General features: G+C 54.4%; 1 protein-coding gene across 3 annotated transcripts in view; it reads right to left on the minus strand.

The window, feature by feature from the left end:
* The window catches only part of TRIP10 (thyroid hormone receptor interactor 10), a 69,106-nt gene continuing 46,257 nt past the window's right edge, over positions 1–22,849 (minus strand). For 2 of the 3 annotated variants that reach the window (XM_067560413.1, XM_067560414.1), the window contains 12 exons: positions 22,375–22,522; positions 21,164–21,226; positions 20,526–20,630; positions 19,706–19,834; positions 18,393–18,539; positions 17,479–17,682; positions 11,753–11,926; positions 9,587–9,696; positions 7,253–7,385; positions 4,130–4,254; positions 3,560–3,690; positions 1–2,177 (listed from right to left, as the gene is read on the minus strand). In XM_067560413.1, the coding sequence (XP_067416514.1) occupies positions 2,029–2,177; positions 3,560–3,690; positions 4,130–4,254; positions 7,253–7,385; positions 9,587–9,696; positions 11,753–11,926; positions 17,479–17,682; positions 18,393–18,539; positions 19,706–19,834; positions 20,526–20,630; positions 21,164–21,226; positions 22,375–22,522 (1,618 nt within the window). In that variant the 3' untranslated portion in view covers positions 1–2,028. The remainder of the gene's footprint in view (positions 2,178–3,559; positions 3,691–4,129; positions 4,255–7,252; positions 7,386–9,586; positions 9,697–11,752; positions 11,927–17,478; positions 17,683–18,392; positions 18,540–19,705; positions 19,835–20,525; positions 20,631–21,163; positions 21,227–22,374; positions 22,523–22,849) is intronic. The other variant, XM_067560415.1, reaches the window with a different exon arrangement.

The raw sequence follows: 22,849 nt of genomic DNA on the forward strand, positions 1-22,849 counted from the left end.
AACAGGGATGATTGTTCCTTAGCCCTGTCTTTAGTGACAGGTGTCTACCCCCTGCTATCCCCACCAGGGTTTTACAGCAAGTTAGCAGAGGCACAGGTAATTTACCTGGACAGAGGTAGTCTAGGCCAACTCCACACACCCCATCCACCAGCCACAGAGTGCTTAAAAGCTTAGCGCACATGAAACCTAGACCTGGCCTCATCCACGCTAGCATGTCTTCACCGGGTGGCAGAATCCCGCTTTTCATAGGGCTGGTTTCCCGCGTGCAGTTGAACTGCTGCAGTTCTTCAGTGAAGCCCCTACTACCCCGAGCCGCCGTTAACCCCCCTCCCGGAGAAGCGGTAGCTGTGGCAGCAAGAGAAGCGCTGCTGACGGGATAGCGCTGTCTGGAGGCTGTCTCGGGGGGTGTGGATTTTTCACATCCCTGAGCAATGTCTGTAGTTACATGGGTACCGGACTGCAGTGTAGACCAGACTTTTGTGAAGACGAGGACTGGGGGGGGCTGGCCCGTGCCGCCACAAGCGGGTCCTGATCGCAGGTGGGGGATTTCCTAGCCCTCTATATACAGCCGCACCTCTGCTCCCATCTCACACGGGGCAGGGTTTTCTAGGGGACACCACACTCCAGGCAAACAGCTCTGCCCCCCTCCCACCTCCACCACAAAGCAAGGCCTCAGAGCAGGCGAGTCTGGGTCCTTTTTATAAACTTTTTAAAAACCGCACCGGGAGGCAGGGAGGGGGAAAAAAAAATCCAACTATTTACATAAAGTGTAAAAGGCAGCAGGCTGCAGTGGAAATACATTCGATGGCTCGCCCACGCGGAGCTCAGGCAGAGCGACCCCCAGCACCGGATCCGAGACAGAACCTCCCCTTCCCCCCAGGGCGAACAGACGCCAAACCCATTGGGACATTTACACGTGTGGTACTGAGGCGCAGGCTAAACCGCCACCGGGCACTCAGCCCTGGCCGGGGAGAGGTGAATTCAGACCCCAGGGCCCTGGCCGAGAACTCACTGAATTCAGCCATAGCCGAGACCCCGGGGCTCCCGCCTGGCTGGTGCATTACCATCCAGATTGCCGCCAGCCGAAGGTTAGGGTCCTACTTATGGTGCCACAGGGCCCGGGGTTCAAATCCCAGGAGGGAAAAGGGCCAACGCAGGACTGAGGTTCACCAGGTTGCTTAACATGTAACTAGAAGGCACGCAGATCCCAGGGCGACGAGCGTGGAAACAGCGAGGGGGAGGATGCACAGTCTATTCCTTCAGCCCCCCAATTGAGCGGGCAGCCCTAAGTTAGCAAGAGGCTGTACAGCTCCCTTCACCCCACAGCCCTAGTGCATCCCCCCCCCTGCAGGGGGGAAAAAGGAGCCTGTTTTCCATCAGCCCCCTACTGGAGGCACTGGGGGGGGTGGCTTGGGAACCATGCCCCCATTCAGTAGCAGGGATGGAATCTGAATCATGCCCCCTTGTGGACACAGGGATTACAGCGGGGTTGGGGGATTGGTAGCCCAGGCGCTTAAGAGATGGGGCGGGGTGCAGCAAATGCTTTCTGGAAGAGGTTGAGTTACTCACTCACAGGAGAGCTGATGGGGGCGGGGGGCTGGGTGTGAAAAAATACAGCTGCTGTACCCCCATCGAGCACCTAGGATGGAGCGCAGCACAGGACAGCGGGGGCACCAGCCAGAAATCCAGTCCGCCCCTCCCCTCAGGCCCCACAGCAACCTGGCCCGTCGCCTACTCCCCCCGTAAGCAGAGCTGGCCGTGCCGAGATGTGAAATTCCACAGGGCTGGGGCTTGGCAGAAGTGGGGGGGCGCAATCTGCTTTGTAAACGGGCACCACTGCTGACCCACGGATGCCAGCTTGCATGGGAGGGCCACTTGTCTATACTGAAAGCCAGAGGCCACCTCTATGCCTGGGCCTTAATTCCCAGGTTCCAGCAGCGTTGCCCCAATCCCCCCACCCCTCCCAGTCAGCCCCCTACAGCTCCACACGCCAGCTGCCGCTCTCCAGCCAGGGGGAGAGGCCCGAGCTCAGTTCAGGGTGACCCGCAGGTAGGACGTAGGCACGTAACCTTCGGCGCCTTTGCTCCTCCGCACCCGGGTCCAGCCGTCGCCTTTGTCCTCCTCCATCAGGCTCAGCTCCTCCCCCTCCGTCATGGAGATGGTGCCTTCGCTGGAACCTGGGGTGATGAGGAAGATGGGGGGAGAGTGGAAGGGGGGGGGGGGGGAAATCAAGGCCAGTGGGTTAGAAGAAATCGCTCCAGTTTCAGAACTCAGCTAAGGGTCCGTCCCATGTCAGAGATCCCAGGACCCCTACCCGCAATTAACACAGGACCACGAATGATGCATAAGACGCCACCTCAGATGGAGAACTGAGGCAGGGGTTCCACCCAGAAGAGGAGGAATAAAGGGGAGCTGAGAAAGTAGGTGATGCGGGGGGGGGGCGGGGGAAGAGAATGGAGGACAAGCATCAAGATTCTAGAAGCTCCCCCCATTATACGAGCACTGGTGGGGGGGCAGAGTGAGGAGGGGCCCATCCCCACTGCTAGTTTCACTGCCTCATTCAGGGAGCCGGATCCTGTTCCGTCTCACGCATCGGACTCAGTCAGGTTTAAACCGAGACTGTGGTCCAACGAGAGGTTCCCACACGCTTGCTCTCCCCCCCTTCCCCATTTTTCAGTGGGGCTGCACCTCTGGGGCATCCCACCCTCTGGGCGCCTCCCTCCCCCACATCCACAAGCTGGCTGCAGGCCCCTGTGGGGGCTGACAGTTGCTACTGGAAGACATGGGTGAATGATGCAGACCCTAAGTGACCCCTCCTTGTCCCCCATTAGCCAGGAAATATCCTGGGAGGCAGGTGTTAAAGGGGAATCTGTGTCAAAATCCCACAGACTGAACAGGGGTTTGGAGCGGAGATTTCACCACCAAGCAGGCTCCAACGCCTAAGCAGGATTTGAACTCAAGACCCTCAGTATTAAACCAGGTTCTTATTACTTGAGCCACAGGAAGAGCTCTGTTAGCAACCCCCAGTAGTAAGGCTGTTATCCTCATTGTGCACCAGCCCCTGCAGTGTGGAAGGAGAGGGAAGCAGCTAGGGCTGGTTGAAAATTTCCCATCAGAAAATTGGTTTATGACTAGATGAGATTTTTCAGGTACAGTCTCTGCTTCCCACGGAAACGTCAGTTTTCTGGTGAAAAAGGCTACCCACAAAGCAGATTATTTTGACTAGAAAAATGTTGCCATGGTGCCTCATCCTCCCATTTGCCTCTGTGGGCCCAGCTCCCATGATGCACCATGGCCCAAAACTCCCATAAGGCACTGTTTCCTCTGTCAGAGGGGACACTGCTGCATCATGGGAGTTGCAGTTGAAATGCCTCCGACTCCCATGATGCATCGTGGCCTGAAACTCCCTTGCTGTACCACCGCCCCTGCTCGACAGGGGAGACCCTGGTGAATCATGGGAGATGTAGTCCAGCCAGGGAGCTTCGCTCAGAGGTGAATGGGGGTATGAGACCGGCTCCCTTTTTCAAGGGAACACATAGGACGTGTCTTTGGTGGGTACCTTCAAACTGGTACATGGCCACGCAGGTGCCGATGGGTGAGGCCAGGTCCTCCTCGAAGTCCTCGTCAAACTCCGTGTAGATAGGCTGGTTCAAGGCATCCTGGCTGTCATCGGAGTGGGTGGCATCGGGGCTGGGAGAGAAACCAGGAGACAGGATGAGTGGCTGTTCCTGGGGGGGACTCAAGCCTCAGGGAGTCCAGTGGAGTGGTTCACAGGCAGGAGTGGGGTGTAGTGGTCAGAGCAGGGGGGGCTGGGAGCCAGGACTCCTGGGTTCTAATCCACTCTGGGATGGGTGCAGGGTCTAGTGGTTAGAACCAGGGGCTGGGAGTGCAGTCAAGTGGGTCAGAGCAGGGGGGCTGGGAGCCAGGACTCCTGGGTTCTATTCAGACCCTTCAATGAAGAAACCCTTCCCTGGCGAGAAAAATAGATGTGTCCCCTGGCCAGAGACACCCAACCTCCCCAAACCCCACGTGCATGCGAGGATTCAGCAGCACACACTCCTGCTCATTATAGTCGCCTGCTCCTCATAGCTCCGGGGGGGGGAGAGAGACGGATGTTTCGCTGCCTCACCTGTCTTTCTCGTGGGAGCCGTTGTTGTTGTTCAGGGTGCTGGCGTGGTCCAGGTGGCGGCTGTATCTCAGGATGTTGTCCGGCCGGTTACTCAGCATCCTGCCCTCAGCTTCAGCCAGCCACGACTGGGAGAGGCGGGAGGCAGAGGACACACAAGAGAGGTTCAAACATTTCATTCCTGCCTCCCCACAGCAGAGCCGTCCAGGGACGGATAGCACACGTCTTCACTCAGATGGGGCTTCCTTCTCTGCTCCTAGGCCTTGTCCCCTGGGGGGACGCCCCTTAGTATCCACTCCACATGGGGTCCCATCCCCGCCCTCAAAACATCTACAGAGCCAGCCCCCCACCAGGCAGCCAGCTGCGTTTCCAGAGCAGCTGCAAGTACCCAAGGGCCAGAGTCTCAGCTCTTCACCATCCTTGCACTGGAGGCTGCACGCCACTTTTGGGCTCCCCGTATTTTGTCTTGCCCTGCCCACCCCCAGTATAAGTTAGTGCAAAATCAGAGCTCAGAACCCAGGAGTCCTGGCTCCAGGCTCCCCCTGCTCTAACCGCTGGTCCCCACTCCCCCATGGTGATGCTAGGTGCAAGCAGACTAAGCAACCGCTCAGAGCCACAAGCGGCTAAAGGGGGCCCTGCTTTAGTAATACCCAAAATACCATTCACCTTATTCAACGTGGACTTTTTAACAAGCGTATCACTGTGCGCTAGGCTGGTGTATTTCTGTATTGAAATACCATTAGTACTTTTAGTGGGTGGTTGGGGGGCAATGGTAGGTGCCCATAAAATTCCTGCTTAGGGCCCCCGATGGGCTAGCATCGCCTCTGCCACTTCCGTCCAGACTGCGGATAGATCCGACTCACCAGGCTCTAACCACTAGACTCCAACTCCCCTCCCAGAGCTCTGAGGAGAATCCAGGAGTCCTGCCTCCCAGACATTGAGAATCACTGGAGGAATGGGGAGGGGGAAGGTGCCGTGACCTCAGCAAGTTCACAGGTGACACTAAGCTGCGGGGAGTGGTAGATACCCTGGAGGGTAGGGATAGGATACAGAGCGGCCTAGACAAATTGGAGGATTGGGCCAAAAGAAATTCTGATGAGGTTTAACAAGGACAAGTGCAGGACTCTCCACTTAGGAGGGAAGAATCCCAGGCACGGCTACAGACTGGGGACCAACAGGCTAGGCAGCAGTTCTGCAGAAAAGGCCCTGGAGGTTACAGTGGACAAGAAGCTGGATATGAGTCAGCAGTGTGTCCTCACTGCCAAGAAGGTTAATGGCATATTGGGCTGCATTAGTAGGAGCATTGCCAGCAGATTGCGGGAAGTGATTATTCCCCTCTATTCAGCACTGGTGAGGCCGCATTTGGAGTAGCCCCCCCCACTACAGGAAGGATGTGGACAAATTGGAGCGAGTCCAGCGGAGGGCAACGGAAACGATTAGAGAGCTGGGGCACAAGACTTATGAGGAGAGGCTGCGGGAACTGGGATTATTCAGTCTGCAGAAGAGAAGAGTGAGGGGGGATTTGATAGCAACCTGCAACTACCTGAAAGGGGGTTCCAGGGAGGATGGAGCTAGGCTGTTCTCAGTGGCGGTAGATGACAGAACTAGGAGTAATGATCTCAAATTGCAGTGGGGGAGGTCTAGGTTGGACATTAGGAAAAAGTTTTTCACTAGGAGGGTGGTGAAGCACTGGAATGGGTTACCTAGGGAGGTGGTGGGGGAGGTTTTTAAGGCCTGGCTTGACAAAGCCCTGGCTGGGATGATTTAGCCGGGGGTTGGTCCTGCTTTGAGCAGGGGATTGGACTAGATACCTCCTGAGGTCCCTTCCAACCCTCATCTTCTATGATTCTATGACCTGTGTTTTTGTCAGGCTATGCACATTCAGCTGACTCATTCATAAAATGAACCTGCGACCGAGAGTAACTTCCTTAGTGAATAAAGAAACTGGGCCAAGCAATTGAACATGATTGTCTAGCGGGACGTCTGTCACTTGAGATCGAAGGCCCAGGCTGTTTCTATCAATGAAACTACACCTGACACTGGGTTCCACACATGATTCACCCCCAGAATAATTTAGGCATGACTCAACTGCTCATAAATCCAACCAGCAGTGTTTGAATCATAAGGACACCTAACCTGAGAACCGATGCGGTTGTGACACCATTTGTAGCATCACTGTCTGATTTAAAATATTTCTCCCAAGGACTTCAGACCCTAGTTCAAGTCCCTGCTCTGCTACAAACTTCCTGTGTGACCTTGGGCAAGTCACTGTGCCTCACTCTGCCTCAGTCTCCCCATCTGTACAATGGGGATGATATATCAATCCTCCAGGCTAGGCTATTAAAGATTGTGTGATGCTCAGATGCTACAGTGATGGGGGCCAGATAAGAACCTAAAATAATTCCACTCGATCGGTAAGGCAGGAGACAACATGTGTATGCAAAGCACGAGCTCTGGTTGTGCTAGAGGGGCCGTTCTTAGGCCACATCTTCACCAGAAAATTTTGACCGTATATTAACGTTGGTTGGGGGGGTGATTTTTTTACATGCTTACTGCAATATACAAGCGCTTTTGCCAATATCACTTATTTCACTTAGGGAACCAATGTAAACTACCTCCTCAAAAGCACCCTTTTGCCACTCCAAGCCTTGTCTACACTAAGAGGAGGCTTTCTAGTGTAGACTAGGCCTTAACAAATGCAGAGTAGCGTGACTTAGGGGACAGAACGCTTAGCCAGGGACTCAGGAGGCCTAGGTTTTATTCCCAGCTCTGACCCTGGCCTGCTGGGATATTGTGGACAGGTCATTTCCCCAGCTGTAATACGGGGAATAATGACACTGACCTTGTTGGTGAAACGCTTTGAGATCTAAGGATGAAAAGCCCTAGAGAAGAGCGAGGCATTGTTACATGGTCTAGCCACAAGAGGGAGACAGGGACCTCCCCATAGATTAAACCGGTTCAAAACTGCGGTAAAAGGAAGGACTGGCCGGACCTACAGGGCATCTGCGTGTGTCTGGAAGGGGGTCAGAGCCACAGATAGCAGAACAGAGCTGGATGCCTGGATACCAGAAGGGGTTTGGGGAGTGTCAGAGTTAACCCCATCCCGTGACACGCCTCCCTCCTTACCTCATACTTCTGGATTTCCAGGCGCAGCTTCTCAATGTTGTTGAGGGTCTCCGAGATCTTTGGCTCCAGGCTAGCGGGGTCACCCATCTGGGGCGTCTTCTGGTACACGTCCTTCATCTTGTTTAAGGCATCTCTGTGGCAAAAAAGGTGCCGGGGGAGGGAGAAATACGGGAAGGAATTTAAAAGGGACAACATACAAATATTCTGCCTTCTGGCAAAAAGGAAGATCCATTTCAATGCAAATTGTAGGACGGAAACGGATTGGTTCCCGCCTTTTATATCCTGTTGCAGAGAGAACAAGGGGAAGCAATGTTACCTATGTAGTTATCAATGGCTCACAGTCAAACTGGAAGGGCATATTGAGCGGGGTCCTGCAGAGATCATTTCTGGGTCCAGTTCTGTTCAATATCTTCATCAATGATTTAGTTAATGGCACAGAGAGAACACTTAAAGTTTGCGGACGATACCAAGCTGGGAGGGGTTGTGAGTGCTTTGGAGGATAGGATTAAAGTTCAAAAAAATCTGGACAAACTGGAGAAATGGTCTGAAGTAAAGAGGAGGAAATTCAGTAAGGACAAATGCAAAGTGCTCCACTTAGGAAGGAACAATCAATCAGTTGCACGCGTACACAATGGGCAATGACTGCCCAGGAAGGAGTTCTGTGGAAAGGGATCTGGGGGTCACAGAGGATCAGAAGCTAAACGTGAGTCAGTGTAATGCTGGGGAGAAGAGAGAAAAAAAAAGCACAAACACGATTCTGGGCTGTATTAGCAGGAGTATTGTAAGCAAGACACGAGTAATTCTTCTGCTCTACGCCACGCTGATTACGCCTCAGCTGGAGGATTGTGTCCAGTTCTGGGCACCACATTTCAGGAAAGATGGGGACAAATTGGAGAAAATCCAGAGAAGAGAAACAAAAATGATTCAAGGTCTAGAAAACACGACCTGTGAGGCAAGACTGAAAGAACTGGGTTTGTTTAGCCTGGAGAAGAGAAGACCGAGGGGGACATGATAACAGCTTCCAAATACATAAAAGGTTGTTACAAGGAGGAGGGAGAAAAATTGTTCTTCTTAACCTCTGAGGACAGGACGAGAAGCAATGGGCTTAAACTGCAGCAAGGGACGTTTAGGTTGGACATTAGGAAAAACTTCCTGCCTGTCAGGGTGGTTCATCACTGGAATGAATTGCTGAGGGAGGTTGTGGAATCTCCAACATTGGAGATTTTTAAGAGCAGGTTAGACAAACACCCGTCACGGAGGGTCTAGATATTACTTAGTCCTGCCTTGAGTGCAGGGGACTGGCCTAAAGACCCCGAGGTCCCTTCTAGTCCTACAATTCTAATGACTAGAGCCCTGGACCAGGAGTCAGAAGACCTGGTTTACATAAGAACATAAGATTGGTCATATTGGGCCAGCCTAATGGTCCATCTAGCCCAGTATCCCGACTTCAACAGTGGCCAATGCCAGATGCTTCAGAAAGAATGAACAGAACAGAGCAATTGTCAAGTGATCCGTCCCGTTTGTCCACTTCCCACTTCTAGCAATCAGAGGCTAGGGACACAGAGCCTGGGGTTGCGTCCGTGGCCATCTTGGCCAATAACCATTGATGGACCCATCCTCTATGAACTTATCAAGTTCTTTTTTGAACCCCGTTATAGTTTTGGCCTTCACAACATCTCCTGGCAAGGAGTTCCACAGGTTGACTGTACGTTGTGTGAAGAAGTATTTCCTTATCTTTGTTTTAAGCCTGCTGCCTGTTAATTTCATTGGGTGACCCCTGGTCCTTGGGTTATTTGAAGCAGTGAACACCACTTTCTTCCCACCAGTCACGATTTTTATAGACCTCCATCATATCCCCTCTTAGTCATCTCTTTTCCATTACTGGCTCTGCCTCTGACTTTGGGGAAGTCATTTCCCCTCCTCTGTTTTCCCTTCCTACCCCAGTCTACTTAGATTGTGGATAAATTGGGGCAGGGACTCTGTCTCACTATGTACATCCAGCACCTGGCAGGAAGCCCCAATCTTGTTGGGTTCACTGTCTAATTATTGTTTTAAGGAGTGATTACAGTTAAAGCACACACACTATGTGGAAAGAGCATTTCACTACTGTGCAGAATCTGCAGAACTCATTGCAGCAGGAGGGCAGAGTTACAGATCATGGACACACGCTCAGGGTTTAAAAGCCTGGAGAGGGAGGGGTGGTGCATTGTAGGAGTCCCTGTCCATGGAGCATCATGGGAAACGCAGTGCGGCAGGTGAGCCCCCACCCATGGAGAAGAACAGAGACACGAGGCACTGAAAAGGCACTGCCTACAGGTCATCGAATGCTCATACCTCTGGTCGATTTCCTTCTGCAGCTCCCGATTCCTCTCCTCAATCTTCTGCTGCAGCTTTTTCCTCCTCTGTTCTGGGGGCAAGTGGCTGAAATCTTCCGTGATCACAGGCTGGTGGGGGGGAAGAAAAGGACACATCCGTTCCCTTCAGGCTGCAACATGCACCCTTCTTCCCCAGCTACACACACACACACACCCTCCCCCTCCACCAGACTGCTTCACACGAGGGTTTGCAGGGCAAAGAAGTGGTGCTTGAGTCCTCTGATCAGCTGGACACTGGGCCGGGCAGCCAGAAAGCCACTGCCCCTGACTTGCAAGACCTGGGGAACGAGTGCGCCCCCTCCCTACGGGCCCAGTCATGCTGAGCATCCTCAACCTTCACTGGTCATTGGGACAGCTCAGCGGCGCGCAGGATGGGGCCAGTAGAGGGACCTCCCTTGGAGACAAGGCTCCTCCTGGTACAATAGGCTGCACGATGCATTTCTGCAGCATTTGCTGGGATCTGGAGATCCTGGGCTGTGCATAGATGAGGGCTTGGTAACTAGCTCTCAGGGAGACACCAGCCATGGCCCTGCAGCTTTAAACCGAGACGGGCCGGACCGTTGCCTCCAACAGCGGCACATAGGGTTAAGATCCTGGTCCTCTCCGGCTGCTGATCCCTGGACCCGTGGAGGAGGGAGTGGCTCACTACATCCTCCGCAGCGATGGGGGAAACCAGCCCTGAGCTGGGGCTCAGGAGACCTGTGAGACCTCCAGCGAGTCACTTGGTGAACAGGCTCCAGAACACGTGGCCTCAGACAACAGCATCCAACGCTACAACCCCGTGGAACCGCGCCCGCGCAGAGCAAAGATCAGCCCATCGAGGCTGGGCCCTTGAAAGCGTCAGGTGCTGCCTGAGACACAACCAGCTGGCTCCGGTCTGGTGGGGCTTTTATTTGCAGGACAACGTTACTTAACTGGCCACCAAATGATTTCCACCACTGGGCCGAGGCGGCCACCCAGCAAGCAGCCCCTGGGTTTTTAAAAGCGGAACAAGCTGGGATCCTGCCACATTCCTGCTCTCAGCCTGGCAGAGTCAGGCCCCCCTGCGGCACGGAGGGTTAAAGCCCCGGTTGCTGGATATGTTTCTACTTCCTGGGAAGATCAGGGGAGGGGGAAAACGATCAGAAATTGGCTGCTGGATTGGTTCTTTGGTCTCCAGCAAATGGGACAAAGCAGCTTCTTAAAAGGAGACGCCAACAGAAGGGAAGCCTGGAATGCAAGAGACGGCTTTGGGGTTTTATACGGAGCAGGAGCAGAGGCCGCAGACTCTCCTGTCCAGAGAACGCAAAAGGGGGAGCTCTCGGTTAGGACAGGATGCCGGGCACGGGCAGAACAAGGTGGAACATCGTGCTGGGTGGGGCAGGCGAAGGGCTGGGCTCGGAAGTTCAGAGCGTGTATGGGGAGCGGATGCTTTTGAAATGGGTGGAAGCACTGGTCTCGGTACCACGTGAGGGAGGCTGGAGCACTGGAGGAAAAGAGGGAGACCCTGGGTTTAAGAGGTGACCGGCAAAAGAAGAAATAATTGGGTGCGCGCTGGGGCTGGGAGAAAATTCCCATGGAAACTGAGTTTTTAAATGGAAAACTTGGGTCTTGGGATGTTTGGGAAACATCTGATTCGGGCACAGATCTGATTTTTTTCGTTGAACAAAATAAAGACCTCAACGCATTCAGATTTCACTACGCTGCCACGGTGCCTCCTGGGAGTTGTAGTTCAGTTACCTCAAGACCTATTAAGCTCTGTGGGCTGAGCTCCTTTGGTGGACTACATATCCCATAATACACCAGCTCACGCCACAAATAGGGCATGCCATGGTGCATCATGGGAGGTGTAGTCCAATCAGGGAGCCTGGCCCATAGTGGACAATGAGCTCATGAGGCGCCTGAACTACAATTCCCAGGAGGCATCACAGTAGCATTTCCGAACAGTTCCATTTGCCGGAGCGGGGTGGGAGGTGGTTTGCCAAAAAGCCAAGAAGATGCAAAAAAAAAAAAAAGCCATTAAGAAAAAAAAGATACTTTAAGCCTCCTTCCTGCACAGCTCCAGTGCGTTTCTCTTTGCAGGTGCCCTTCAAAACAGCAGCGACTTCCCCCGGTCAGTACAAAGCAAAAAACAAGACAAACTTACCCCCCATCTGAGGCTGCGGAAGGAGGCGATGCGGGGTTTGACTGTTTTATTGATCTCATTCAGACAGTAAGACAGAGGGTCCCGGGTGAATTTGGGGGACGGAGGTCCGTTGGTGGCAGACGAGGAAGTAGGAGGAGGGGCAGAAATCACTGGGGAGAGGGGAGGGGGCGGGAGCTAGGGACGGACAACGGGATAACAGAACACACGGACACACAACGGAGAGAACTCTGTAAGAAAATAAACAGGCACGCACACAAAAAAAACCCAACACAGCACAGGAATAAAGGGGAGAGGACTCAGGGATCAGGACAAGTGGCACCATCAAATCCACCAGCAGGGGACAGGAGGGGGAAAAGGCCCACCACCGATCTTGTCTGTCTCCTGAGCACAGGGAATTCTAGCAGCAAAGGGAAGGGCAAGGGGCTCAAAACCCTTTCAAGGCCAACATTGTTCAAATGATCCTAAAGGCACCTGAGTCCAATGGGAAGTCAGGGGAATTTGGGTGCCTAATTCCCCTAAACCCTTGGAAATATGCCTGTTTTAAACCCTTAGAGTCCCATCCTGGGCCACAGGTGTGACTGGTGCCATAGATCGAGCCCCTTGGGGGGGAGGCACATTGCAGCAGGACACGAATAACATGGAGGTCCCTTGGCTGCTAGACCAGAGGCTGCTTTGCTTCCACAGGCCCATGTATAAATTCCCCATGCCCCCATCTCACTCTCACAGCCCACCCCCAATACCAGCCTTCCCCCCTTCCTTTCCCCAGGCCTCCCAACTAGGGCAGGTGCAAAATTTTCCACCAGATCTGTTTGACGGAAACCTGGAGTTTCAATTAAATGTTTTGTCTGTTTATATTTTGGAACTTCCTGCAGGAAATTCAGTTTCTCACTGAAAACTGAAATATTTCCATTCAGACACGCCACTGCAGTGCATCATGGGAGTTGTAGTTTGATTGCTTCACGCCCCCACATTTGCTTCAATAGACCCAGCTCCCCAGCCAGACTACATCTCCCATGATGCCTGGTCACCCTTCATCAAGACCTCAGTGCATCATGGGAGATGTAGTCTGACTAGGGAGCCTGGCCCATACAGGGGAATGGGAGCGTGAGAAATTTGAACTACAACTGCCACAAGGCACAGCGCGAGGCATTTCCAAATCAAAACATTTCCGTTTTCTGCCAGTACATTGTGATTTTAGACACTTCCTCCATTTCCCTCTCCCCTTCCTGAGCTGTTCCCCTACAAGCCCATTGCACTGGCTTTTCCCCACCTACTCCCACCCAGGTCTGCCCTCTTCGGGACCTCATTCTGCACCCTTGTGCCTAGAGTTAGCGCCTCGGGGGCATTCTATCTGCTTCACTCCTTCCCCAGCCCAATTCAAACCCCAATGGGGCAAAGCACTTCAGGCATGAGAGCAAAGCCTTTGGTTTCAATATTAGGTATATAACGGGAGCCCCAGTCCTGGATCAGAGCTCCATTGCGCTAGGTGCTGTACAGACACAGGGCAGGGAGACAGCCCCCATCTCAAAGAGCTGACAGCCTAAAGCCCCGCCTCCAGTCTTAAAAGTAAAGCACGTGCTTGAAGCGTTTTGCTGGATTGGGGCCTGAATTGCTGCCAGCTTCAGTGTAGACAGTTCGTTTAATCCCCTTTAGCAAACCCTGCGGGACGTGGGGGAGGGGTGGGCACTATCCTGCCTCCTACTCCTCCCCTTACAATAAACTATTCATCCCTCCATAGGGACCATTCCATGTGATAACTCCCCCCCCCCTTCCCTCCCCAACCTGCATGTGAAAACAAGACAGCCACATGGTATTAAGAGCCATGAGCGCCCCCTGCCCTATCCAACAGCTCCCCTAATGGGGGGCGGTGCTCAGGAACCAACTGATACGCCAACCCCTCCGAGGTCACCCACCTCAGTTGGGGGATGGAATCTGAAGGCAGGATACAAGGGTGAGAGACTACAGGAAATATTCATAGGGGACACATGGCGAATCGGGAGGGGGGGTTGATGCCGTAAAAGTCTCTGCCTTGGATGTACGTTGCCCAGGCCTTTAAACAAAGGGTGCAAGCCTGTCCCCCTGCTTACCCACCCCTGTCTGGTGCCAATGCCCCCTGTTTGGCGGCTGGCACAATGTGCCCTGCCCTTGCTGTTGCTCCAGCTCTGGGTGTGGGAAGAGGCTCGATGCTATTTTTATACTCCTGCTGGCAGAGAGGAAATAGGGCCCCAAACCAGAAACCCCAGATCCAAACCCCACTGCGGGCTGAACTCCACAGCTTGGGTTTCCCACTTCTGGGTTTTTCCCCATGCCAGCCCGCTCCCAGGCGAATGCTGGGCATTGGACCTTGATGTCTGCGTGTGGGTGGGTGGTAGGAGTTTTAGCACATGCACAAAACGAAGCAGCAAGCGGCTCGGATGTCAAACAGGCACGAGACAATTAGAGCAAGAAATTCTCCCTGGGGTGGGTGAGGGATGGAAAAAATTTGATCCGTCCAGGGGGGCGCATGGGAGATGGGCACAGCAACCCCAGCCCAGGGCACTGGGGTCCCCTCGGACGTGCTCATCCTGGTGGGACACTGGGCCTGGGGCGTAGTGCTGTCTCCGCGCCGAGCGCTCGGGTCCGGCTCCTTTTCTACCGGCTGCCACGAACTGGGCGTTCCCTTCCAACTGCTCTGATTGGCCTCTCGGACCCGGAGGTGGGCAGGGGCACTTGGCCTACTAACCAATGGGGCTTCACTCAGCCTTTCCCCACCCAATGTCCTGCCCGAGGACCGCTCTGACTGACGCTCTGCTTCCCATGGGCCCCGGGGAGCAGAAAAAGCCATGTCCCCCATCCACCCCCTAGCTGGGGGCTAGACCCTTATGGGAACAGAGAGTTGGGGGGAATTCTCAGGGAGGGTCTTCTCCACCCAGATTAAGTCCCCTTTATGCACTGCATGACCATTCAGGCCTCCAACCCATCTTCCAACAGCTATTGCCAGCGGTCCTAGCCTCAGAGAGACGGGACAGCCCTGTGAGAGGCTGACAACCACCCCGAATATCCTGGACAAACCTGATGGAATTAAGAAAAACTACTGAAGGAAGCTGCACCTTCTTGCGTCAGAGTTAGTACCTCTGGGGAACATTGCATGCAAACGCAATTGTGTGCGGTTAGACAGGGTGCCTGCAATGCCCCAACAGGGAAGGGAGACGCTAATTCACTCCCTCTCTTATCAGCCTTTGAAGTCCGCTGCCTGGGGAGAAATCCACGCACCCAGTAAAACTGGATTTTCCCACGACACACAGACCAAGAAAAGACATTTGGATAAAAGCCGGGGTTTTTAAAGCTATCTCAGGGCCTTCTTTCTGATCCAGCTAACGGACAGGCCCTCTGATCCATGGAGCGGCTCTGATCTTCAGTGAGCCTTGGAAGGTTTTGGCCCACTGAGGCCCCATAAGACGGGGTGGTTGTTTTCTGAGCCGAAGGGCTGAGGAACTTGCAACCACAAAGGAACCCTGCAGGGTGGGGAGCTTATTTGCATGCAGGTTCTTTCATTGTTTTTACCGATTCTCTCTGCAACGCTTTTGATCTGAAGCTTGCCCAGGAAGGGCTGTGTGGTAACTAAGATCTGCAGCAATCCCGCCATCGTCAGCCGCTGCAGAGAAAGCAGGGGCTGTCTAGGGCAGGCTGCCCTTGCTGGGAAAGGCACAGCGAAGGCAGGAAGCTAGAGCCTCGGACCAGGCCCGGCCACATGGGGCTGTCTGCAGAGAGGCAAGAGCTGGAAGCCAAGAGTGGATCCACCAAAGGGAGAACTGAGGGCTGCTGAGTTGATCTGTGACGAGCCTCTGTGGGAGTTAAAGGGCTGCAGGGATGGGCGGCAAGTGGATCCCACCCCACAGAAAAGCTGACCGCACCATTGCCCTGCCACAAGGATTTCTCCTCCGGAGACGTGTTCCCCCGCTCAGAGCAGCGCCCTCCCACGCAGGCAGGGACATGCAAGGGGAAAGGGGAGAATGCAGCAAGAATGCGGACCATGGAGGGGGGGAAAGGAAGAGCATGCAGAGGACAGATGTAACATGGGGGTGGGGGGGGGGGGGGGACGGCGGAGCTCAGAGGACAGATGTGTCAGATTTTAAGGCCAAAAGGGATCCCCCGATCATTTTGTCCGACCTCCTGTGTAGTACCGGTCACCAACACCTCCCAGTACCCACGCACCAAAACTAACAGCCCAAATTCGACACAAGTATTCCAGCCCATTGGAGACTAAATTAACACATGCCATGGGCAGCGAATAGGAGGGACCCATCCCTGGAGCCCTGCATTGGCAGGGAATTGATTCAGTGAAATAAACCCGGGTAACCAACCCATTCCCCCATGCTGCAGAGGAAGGAGACAACAAACAAACAAACAAACAAACCCAAAGCCGCTGCCAGTCAGATCAGCATGGACCAGGGTAACCTCTGCTCTACATGGTACAGACGGGATATGGGGGTTAGGAGACAGGTGACACATGGGGGGAGGACAGCGGAAGGGAAATCCTACAACATAGATGTGACCCTGGGAAGGAGCTCAGAGGGCCGAGTCCTTGGGCCGCACCTGGCTGGGGCGGGCTCTGCTTTTGCTGACAAGTTTCTTGCTAAACCATGCACGTCGGGAGCCCCAGGGTTTGTTTTTTTTGTTTGCTTGTTTGGGTTTTTTTTAGTCTGGAAAGGATCCCACGAACCAGCGCACTGGCCCGGAGCGTGGCCAGCACTGTGCCCACCCCATGGAGTAGGGGGAGGAGGTAATAAACCAGCTCAAAAGTTACTCAGGGATCCCAGACCCAAGACGCGACACACACACGCCCTCTCTGCTCCAAGAGCTCTGACCTGGGTCAGGATTCCTTGCCGGAATGGCGTGTTCCCAAGGCAGCTCTCTGGGGGCCGGGGAGCGGGAAAGGAGGGGCGCGTCAGATGTGACTCATGAAGGACAGGAGGAGCTAGCGGGGGCCCAGCGGTGGAGGAGAGGGAAAGAAAGAGGCTCATGCTGGCTGATTTGCAGCGCGCTGCAGATGGGGTTAATTATTAGCATCTTAACCTCCAGCGCGGGAGCTCTGGAGGCTTTGGGTCCCGCGCTCAAGGGGGTTTAAGACTCTTTCAGGGCTTCATGCAGAGGCAGCTGGAGTGGTGGTGAAATGCAGCCAGGGAGAATGGTCACAGACTGGGGTCAAACCGTGGCGTAGCCTGCAGGGAGCGACGGGGCCGCACTGCAGAGAGAAGGGGGCGGGGGCACCAGCTGAGACCCTGGAACTGCATTTAGTGGCTGTTCATCTACAGCCGATAAGCAACGCGGCCCAGGAGCAGCGCTCAGAACCACCTGCCCCTCCGCACAGCTAGGAGGCTAGGCAAAGGGGCAGGAGCAGCTCATGCCAAGTGGTACTTGTGGGAGTGGGGCCTAGTGGTGAGAGCAGGGAGGGCTGGGAGTCAGGACTCCTGGGTGCTATTCCCAACTCTGGGAGGGGAGTGGGGTCTAGTGGTCAGAGCAAGGGGCTGGGAGTCAGGACACAACCCAGGAGTCCTGACTCCCAGCCCCCCTGCTGTAACCACTGGACCCCCCTTCCCTCGAGATGGGAACAAATCCCAACAGTCTTCACTCTCAATTGTGTGCTTCAACCACGCGGTCCCAATCCAAGCTCCAGCCAGGCTGAGCTGCCCCCAACCGGGCAGCCCCCAGAGCCAGGGATTCTGGGCCTCACTGTGATTTCCTACCTTATTCTTCTTGCTGAAGGGCCAGCGCTTCCCTTTGTTCTTGCCCAGCAGGCGGGGGTCCGAGCGGCCGTCCAGGGTGCCCCGGGGCGTCCCCAGGCTGCTGTCCGAAGAGGTGCGGTTGATAGGCTGGCTGAAGTCTTCGAAGTCCACGTCCCCCGGCCTCTCGAAGCCAGACTTGTGTAACTCAATCAGCACCTGGGAGTCCTGCTGGCGGAGGGGTGAGGGAGTCACCGCCGGGAGAAGAACCGGTGCCAAATCCCCTCCCCCCCCCACCTGTTCATCCTCTCCGCAGCGTTTCCATCTCCCCAGAAACACTCGCCTGCACAAGCCACGCGTCAACAGCAGGGCAAGGCTCCAGGGTCCCTGAGATGGGCTCTCCCCCTCCATTGCTCTCTGCAGACTGGACGCCAACCCCTGTACTAGCCATGGGCAGAACTCCAAAGAGAACCCAGATGTCCTGCCTCTCTGTCCCCCCCTTTCCATTAGACCCCCCTCACACCCTACAGTCCCGACTCCCAGGCCCTGGGTCCGCAAGAGGAGTGGGCGTCGTGGTTAGAGCAGGGTGAGCTGGAGTCCGGACGCATGGGTCCTATTCCGATGTCCTAGGACATTGAAATACCCATACATTTCCCTCCAGGTTTGGGATCTGGAGCCAGACTGATTTAACGCCTCCAGGTGCCAAGTAAATGCAAAACCTCCCCATGCAGGTCAGGACTCCCTGGTGGAGGGGGGAGGTTGTGACAGCTGGGCCACTCCCTAAGTTAGCTCCTCCTACTTTGGGAGGTGGGGCTAACCTCCTGGCTCCCTATTGGAGGGCTGGATATTTCCCCAGTGAGCTCCTTCCACTTTTGGGGGCAACTTCAATGGGCTTTCCACCCCAAGGGCACGACATTTAAAGAAACAGCAGCACCCACGTTCTTCTCGTTCACCGAATCAGCCGCTGCCTTCATGCCGTCCAGGCACTTGCCGATGATGGGCATAACCTTCCGCTCCGTCTCGGAGAAGACGCCGTAGCCTTCTTTGAGCTGCACCGTCCGCCTCTCATCCATCTCCTGCAGCTTCTGCAAGGGGGCAGGAGAAGAGCAGAAAGGACTTCAGCTATTGGGGGGAGGGAGGGAAGAGAAGCCCAGGGGGGAAGGTCACACTTAATGATATTGCTGGAGCAGGGGTCAGAGACATGCAGTGATCAAAGACCTGGAAAACACTATAATTATTATAAATACCCAGTTCTTGTATAGTGCTTGATCCATAGATCTCAACGCTTTACAAAGGTCAGTGTCATTATCCCCATTTTACATATGGGGAAACCGAGGCACGGAAGGGGGCGCAATGACTTGCCGAACACCACCCAGCAGGCCAGTGGCAGAGCCAGATATAGGACCCCGGTGTCCTAATGCCCAGTCCAGTATGGAGTTTGATGGAAAAGGTCATTTACCTGGGAGATGAGACACCATAGAAATTCATGCAATTACGGGTGGGATTGAGAAAGGAGATCCGGTGCATCACAATATCCACCACACGAAAAACAAGGAGACATTTACTAACACTGAATGGTGGCAAATTCAAAATGGAGGAGGAGAAAATACTTTTCCCCATGCATGTACTTAGCCTGCGGAACTCTCCGCCACAGTGTGGCAAAGGAGACCAGGAACTTCTCAAGAGTCACACACAAAAGCTGTGCAGTGAAAGTAGCACAACTTCCCCTCGTGTGGGTCCTGTTATGTTCCCAGCTGGCTGTTCCCTTACTTAGATCGGAAGTTCTTTGGGGCAGCGACAACTCCTTGTTCTGCATTTAGACAGCACCTAGCACAGCTGGCTCCTTGCTCAGGCTCCAAGATGCCAACACTAAACACAATGTGGCCAAGTGGTTAGAGCACTACATAGGGCCTCAGGAGAAAGGGGTTCTATTCTTCACTCTGCCACTGGCCTGCTGGGTGACACTGGGGGGGAAAAAAAAGAATCACATTCCCCCCTCCCGCCTCGTGCCTCAGTTTCCCCATGTGTAAAATGGGGATACATCTGATGCTGAGCACTGTCAGAAGTGGGATACTGAGCTAGTTGGTCCTTGGGTTGGGCAATTCTTATGTCATGTGTTCATTGCAGTCCCACTGATATGAAGGGGGAAAAGAAAAGATGGGAAAAACAGAAAGCAGGAGGCAGGGCTAAGATTAAATAGGAGGAGCTTATATTCCAGGGAAGGAGTTTATATTCCAGGGGAGGAGCTTACATTGAAGATCTGCGGCATCTCTATGAAGTAGAACTGGCTCTGGTCACGGTTGAATTTCTGTAGGAAGGAGGCGTATTCGTTCTTGCTCTCCTCCGCCATGTGACTGCGCAGATTGGCCTGCTGCTTCGCCTGCAGGAGTTAGGGATGTTACCACGTGCCTCCCAGCCCCAGCCCCATCCCTGCAGGCAGACGGACGGGCCCAGAGACCAGCTCAGGGAATCCCTTTTATTCAAAGCCCTGCATCGGAGACCTTAATAGCAAGACCCCGGGAAGATCTCCTGCCCTGCACTACAGAGCTAACTCCTCCTGCTCATTATTGCGCCTCCAATGGAGATCAGGGGCTCCCCTGCAGACACTGAGCGAGAGACAGTCTTAACAGCCTCCGGAAGGATCGTTATCCTCATCACCAAGACAGGGAAACAGAGGCACGGAGATGAAATGACTGGCCCAAGGTCACCCAGGGGGTCTGTGGCAGAGCCGGGAACCGAACCGAACTCTCCCCAGTCTCCGTTTGAGGCCTGAAGCCCAGCACCATCCTCTTCCTCTGATGAAGCCTCTTTGAACAGGGTCTATGATAGTCGGTCAGCTGTTTGGGGCAGAGACCTGGTCTTCAGACCAATCTGTAAAGCAGCCAGCAAAACCATCGGACCACCTCACCCAATGACTCTCCCCACCCACCAATTCTGACAGGTTCCCCCGTCAATTCTGCTGTTCCTCACCTTGGTGGGGCCCCACCCGCCCCATGCCACGCAAGGAGTCCTCCCCCCCCAAGAAGCCTGTGCTAGAGAGGATCAAGCCAAGGAGACAGGAGTGTTCCAACCTTCTCCACGTCAGCCTTGGTGGCATTGAAGTCTTGGTCGAGTTTCTCGGCCGTCAGCAGGGCTTTCTCCGCCTCCCTGCAGTCCCGCTCGAACTTGCGCTTGCTCTAGGGGAAGACGATACAAGCCAGTGTTACCGTGCCAGAGCGTATAGCCCCTTCCCACCCACAAGATTTTGGGGAACCCCCACAGAGGGGTTCAGGGATTATCCCTCATCACACAGAGCTAAGGCGAGAGGTTAAGTGACTTTTCCAAAAGCATGGAGTGAGTGTGTGGCAGAGGTGGGAAGGAAACTCAAGAGTCTTGACTCCCAGTCTCCACCCCTACTCTAACGCAGTTGATGCTGTTCCCTCCCACAGCCAGGAACAGAACCCAGGAGTCCAGATTTTTGTTGCACATGTTCTGGACTTCCTCTGAACAAAGCCGCTTTCATTCTCCTGAAGGCATTTCCTTCCACCAGATGTTGGGGAAACTCTCCACGGAGCACAAGCTGTCCCACGCAGCCAGGTCTCAGCAAGCACCAGCCAAAGCTTTCTGGCAGTCCATGGAAAAAGCTCCCGGCAGTTCCAAAGAGCATGGATCAGGCCCCATGCGAACCTGACTAGAACGTCAACAACCGGCACCGTCCCCCGGGACTCACGTTTTCAAGTTGCTTGAAGGAGTTTTCTAACTGCTGCTGGGCTCGCCGGCCCTCCTGGAAGTGCTGCAAAGAAGAGAGATGTCAGCGGAACCTCAGGATTTCAGCCCTCTCTGTGATCTCGGTTTGTACCGCACCTAGCGCGGCGAGGCACAACTATAATATACCTAATGAATAACGTTCAGCAACCAGCACCAGGGAGCCCTGGGCCCCTGCTGAAATACACCCAATGAATAAATTAGCCAACAGCAGGACATTCTTCGTCACAGCCTGAATGTTCAGAAGTGTCTATAGAGATTTGGGAAGCTGGAGACTCCTTAAACTGACCCTGATTGTCAGACAGCACCAAGCACCCTGCCGCGAGGAACACGTCAGGGTCCCTTTAAGAAGTCTCAAGGTTCCCAAACCACTAGGCACTACTGAAGATTCAGGCTGCGATGAAGAACTTCCTGCTGCTGGCTAATTTTTTCATTCGGTGTACTACGGTGACACTGACAAGACGTATTACAGCAGCACCTAAAAGGAATCACTGTACACGTTACAAGGAGACAGTCCCGTCTCCTCTCCAGGGAGCGTGCAACTCTGGTTACGGCCCCAGGTCCTAAAAAGCTTCCCAAAAGCAGCGTAGCTACTGCACCGACGAAGCTGCAGCTGCCCCCACAGATCCCAAGTACAAACTCTCCAACGTGCTCCAGCAGCTTTCACGTTCATCTCCACTGATCTGCTGCCTCCCTTGGGGCAGAATCTGGCTGCAGGGGCTATGGTGGCAAAGTGCGCGCAAGGGACAGCAGCAGCTGACGAGCCCCGTGTGATTCTTTAAGAAGAAAGAGGTAGCCCCAACTCCCAGGGGCAGCGAGGGTCAGTCATTACCGAGAGCTGGCCCAGATTCTCCCCCAAGGGACGAAGCGTCTGCAGGGACTGAACTTGGGTCCTCCTGGATCCAAGAGCTCCCTCCGCTACAGCTTGAGCCAAAGGACCCGGTGCATTACCTTTGAGGCAGTAGCAAGTTGTCTCCCCCTAGTGGCCGCAGCATGCAAAGAGGCACACTTGGCCGATGCATTACTCACGCTCTCAAGGCCCAGTGGAGACCCCACCTACATCATCTGGCCGCAAAGGATGGTCAAGACTTAGCTGGATTCACGTCTCCCGCCCCCCACCCTAGACATTGCTAAGCCCTGGACAGCCGCACTAGAAGACGGAGTGGGAAGCGTTACCGATTTCCTCTCCTGTTTGAGCTCCTGGGCATGTCTGGAGAGCTCCACGCAGATCTGCATCATCAGGTTCTCCGCCACCACCTCCCTCTGGCCAGCAAAGTCATTGAGCTCCTTCACCACCTGCAGGAAGGCCTGGTACTGGCAGAACCTGGAGCAGGGGCAGAGTTACGGGGTGAATGGCAAAGTCATGGGTGCAGAGGCACAGTTCAGACACCCCCATGCCTTGGGCATCTCCAAACTCAGCCTGCCTACCCATCTGCATGTGTTCGAAGCTGCGCTTAACACAGGAGCTGCCATATTGGTTCAGAACAGGTTTCAGTCTAATCCAGGATCCAGTCTCTGATCAACCCAGACTGGACATCTCTAAGACACACAGGGCAGCTCCACCACAAGTTACCGGAATCTGTGTAACCACCCTCGGAGGGAATCCTCTGGCCTGCATTATCCAGGAGGTCACAGATATTTTTCCCCCCCA

This window comes from Emydura macquarii, unplaced genomic scaffold (assembly GCF_026122565.2).
Source record: "Emydura macquarii macquarii isolate MOO-44397 ecotype Brisbane River unplaced genomic scaffold, CSIRO-AGI_Emac_v2 contig_2292, whole genome shotgun sequence".
NCBI lineage: Eukaryota > Metazoa > Chordata > Testudines > Chelidae > Emydura > Emydura macquarii.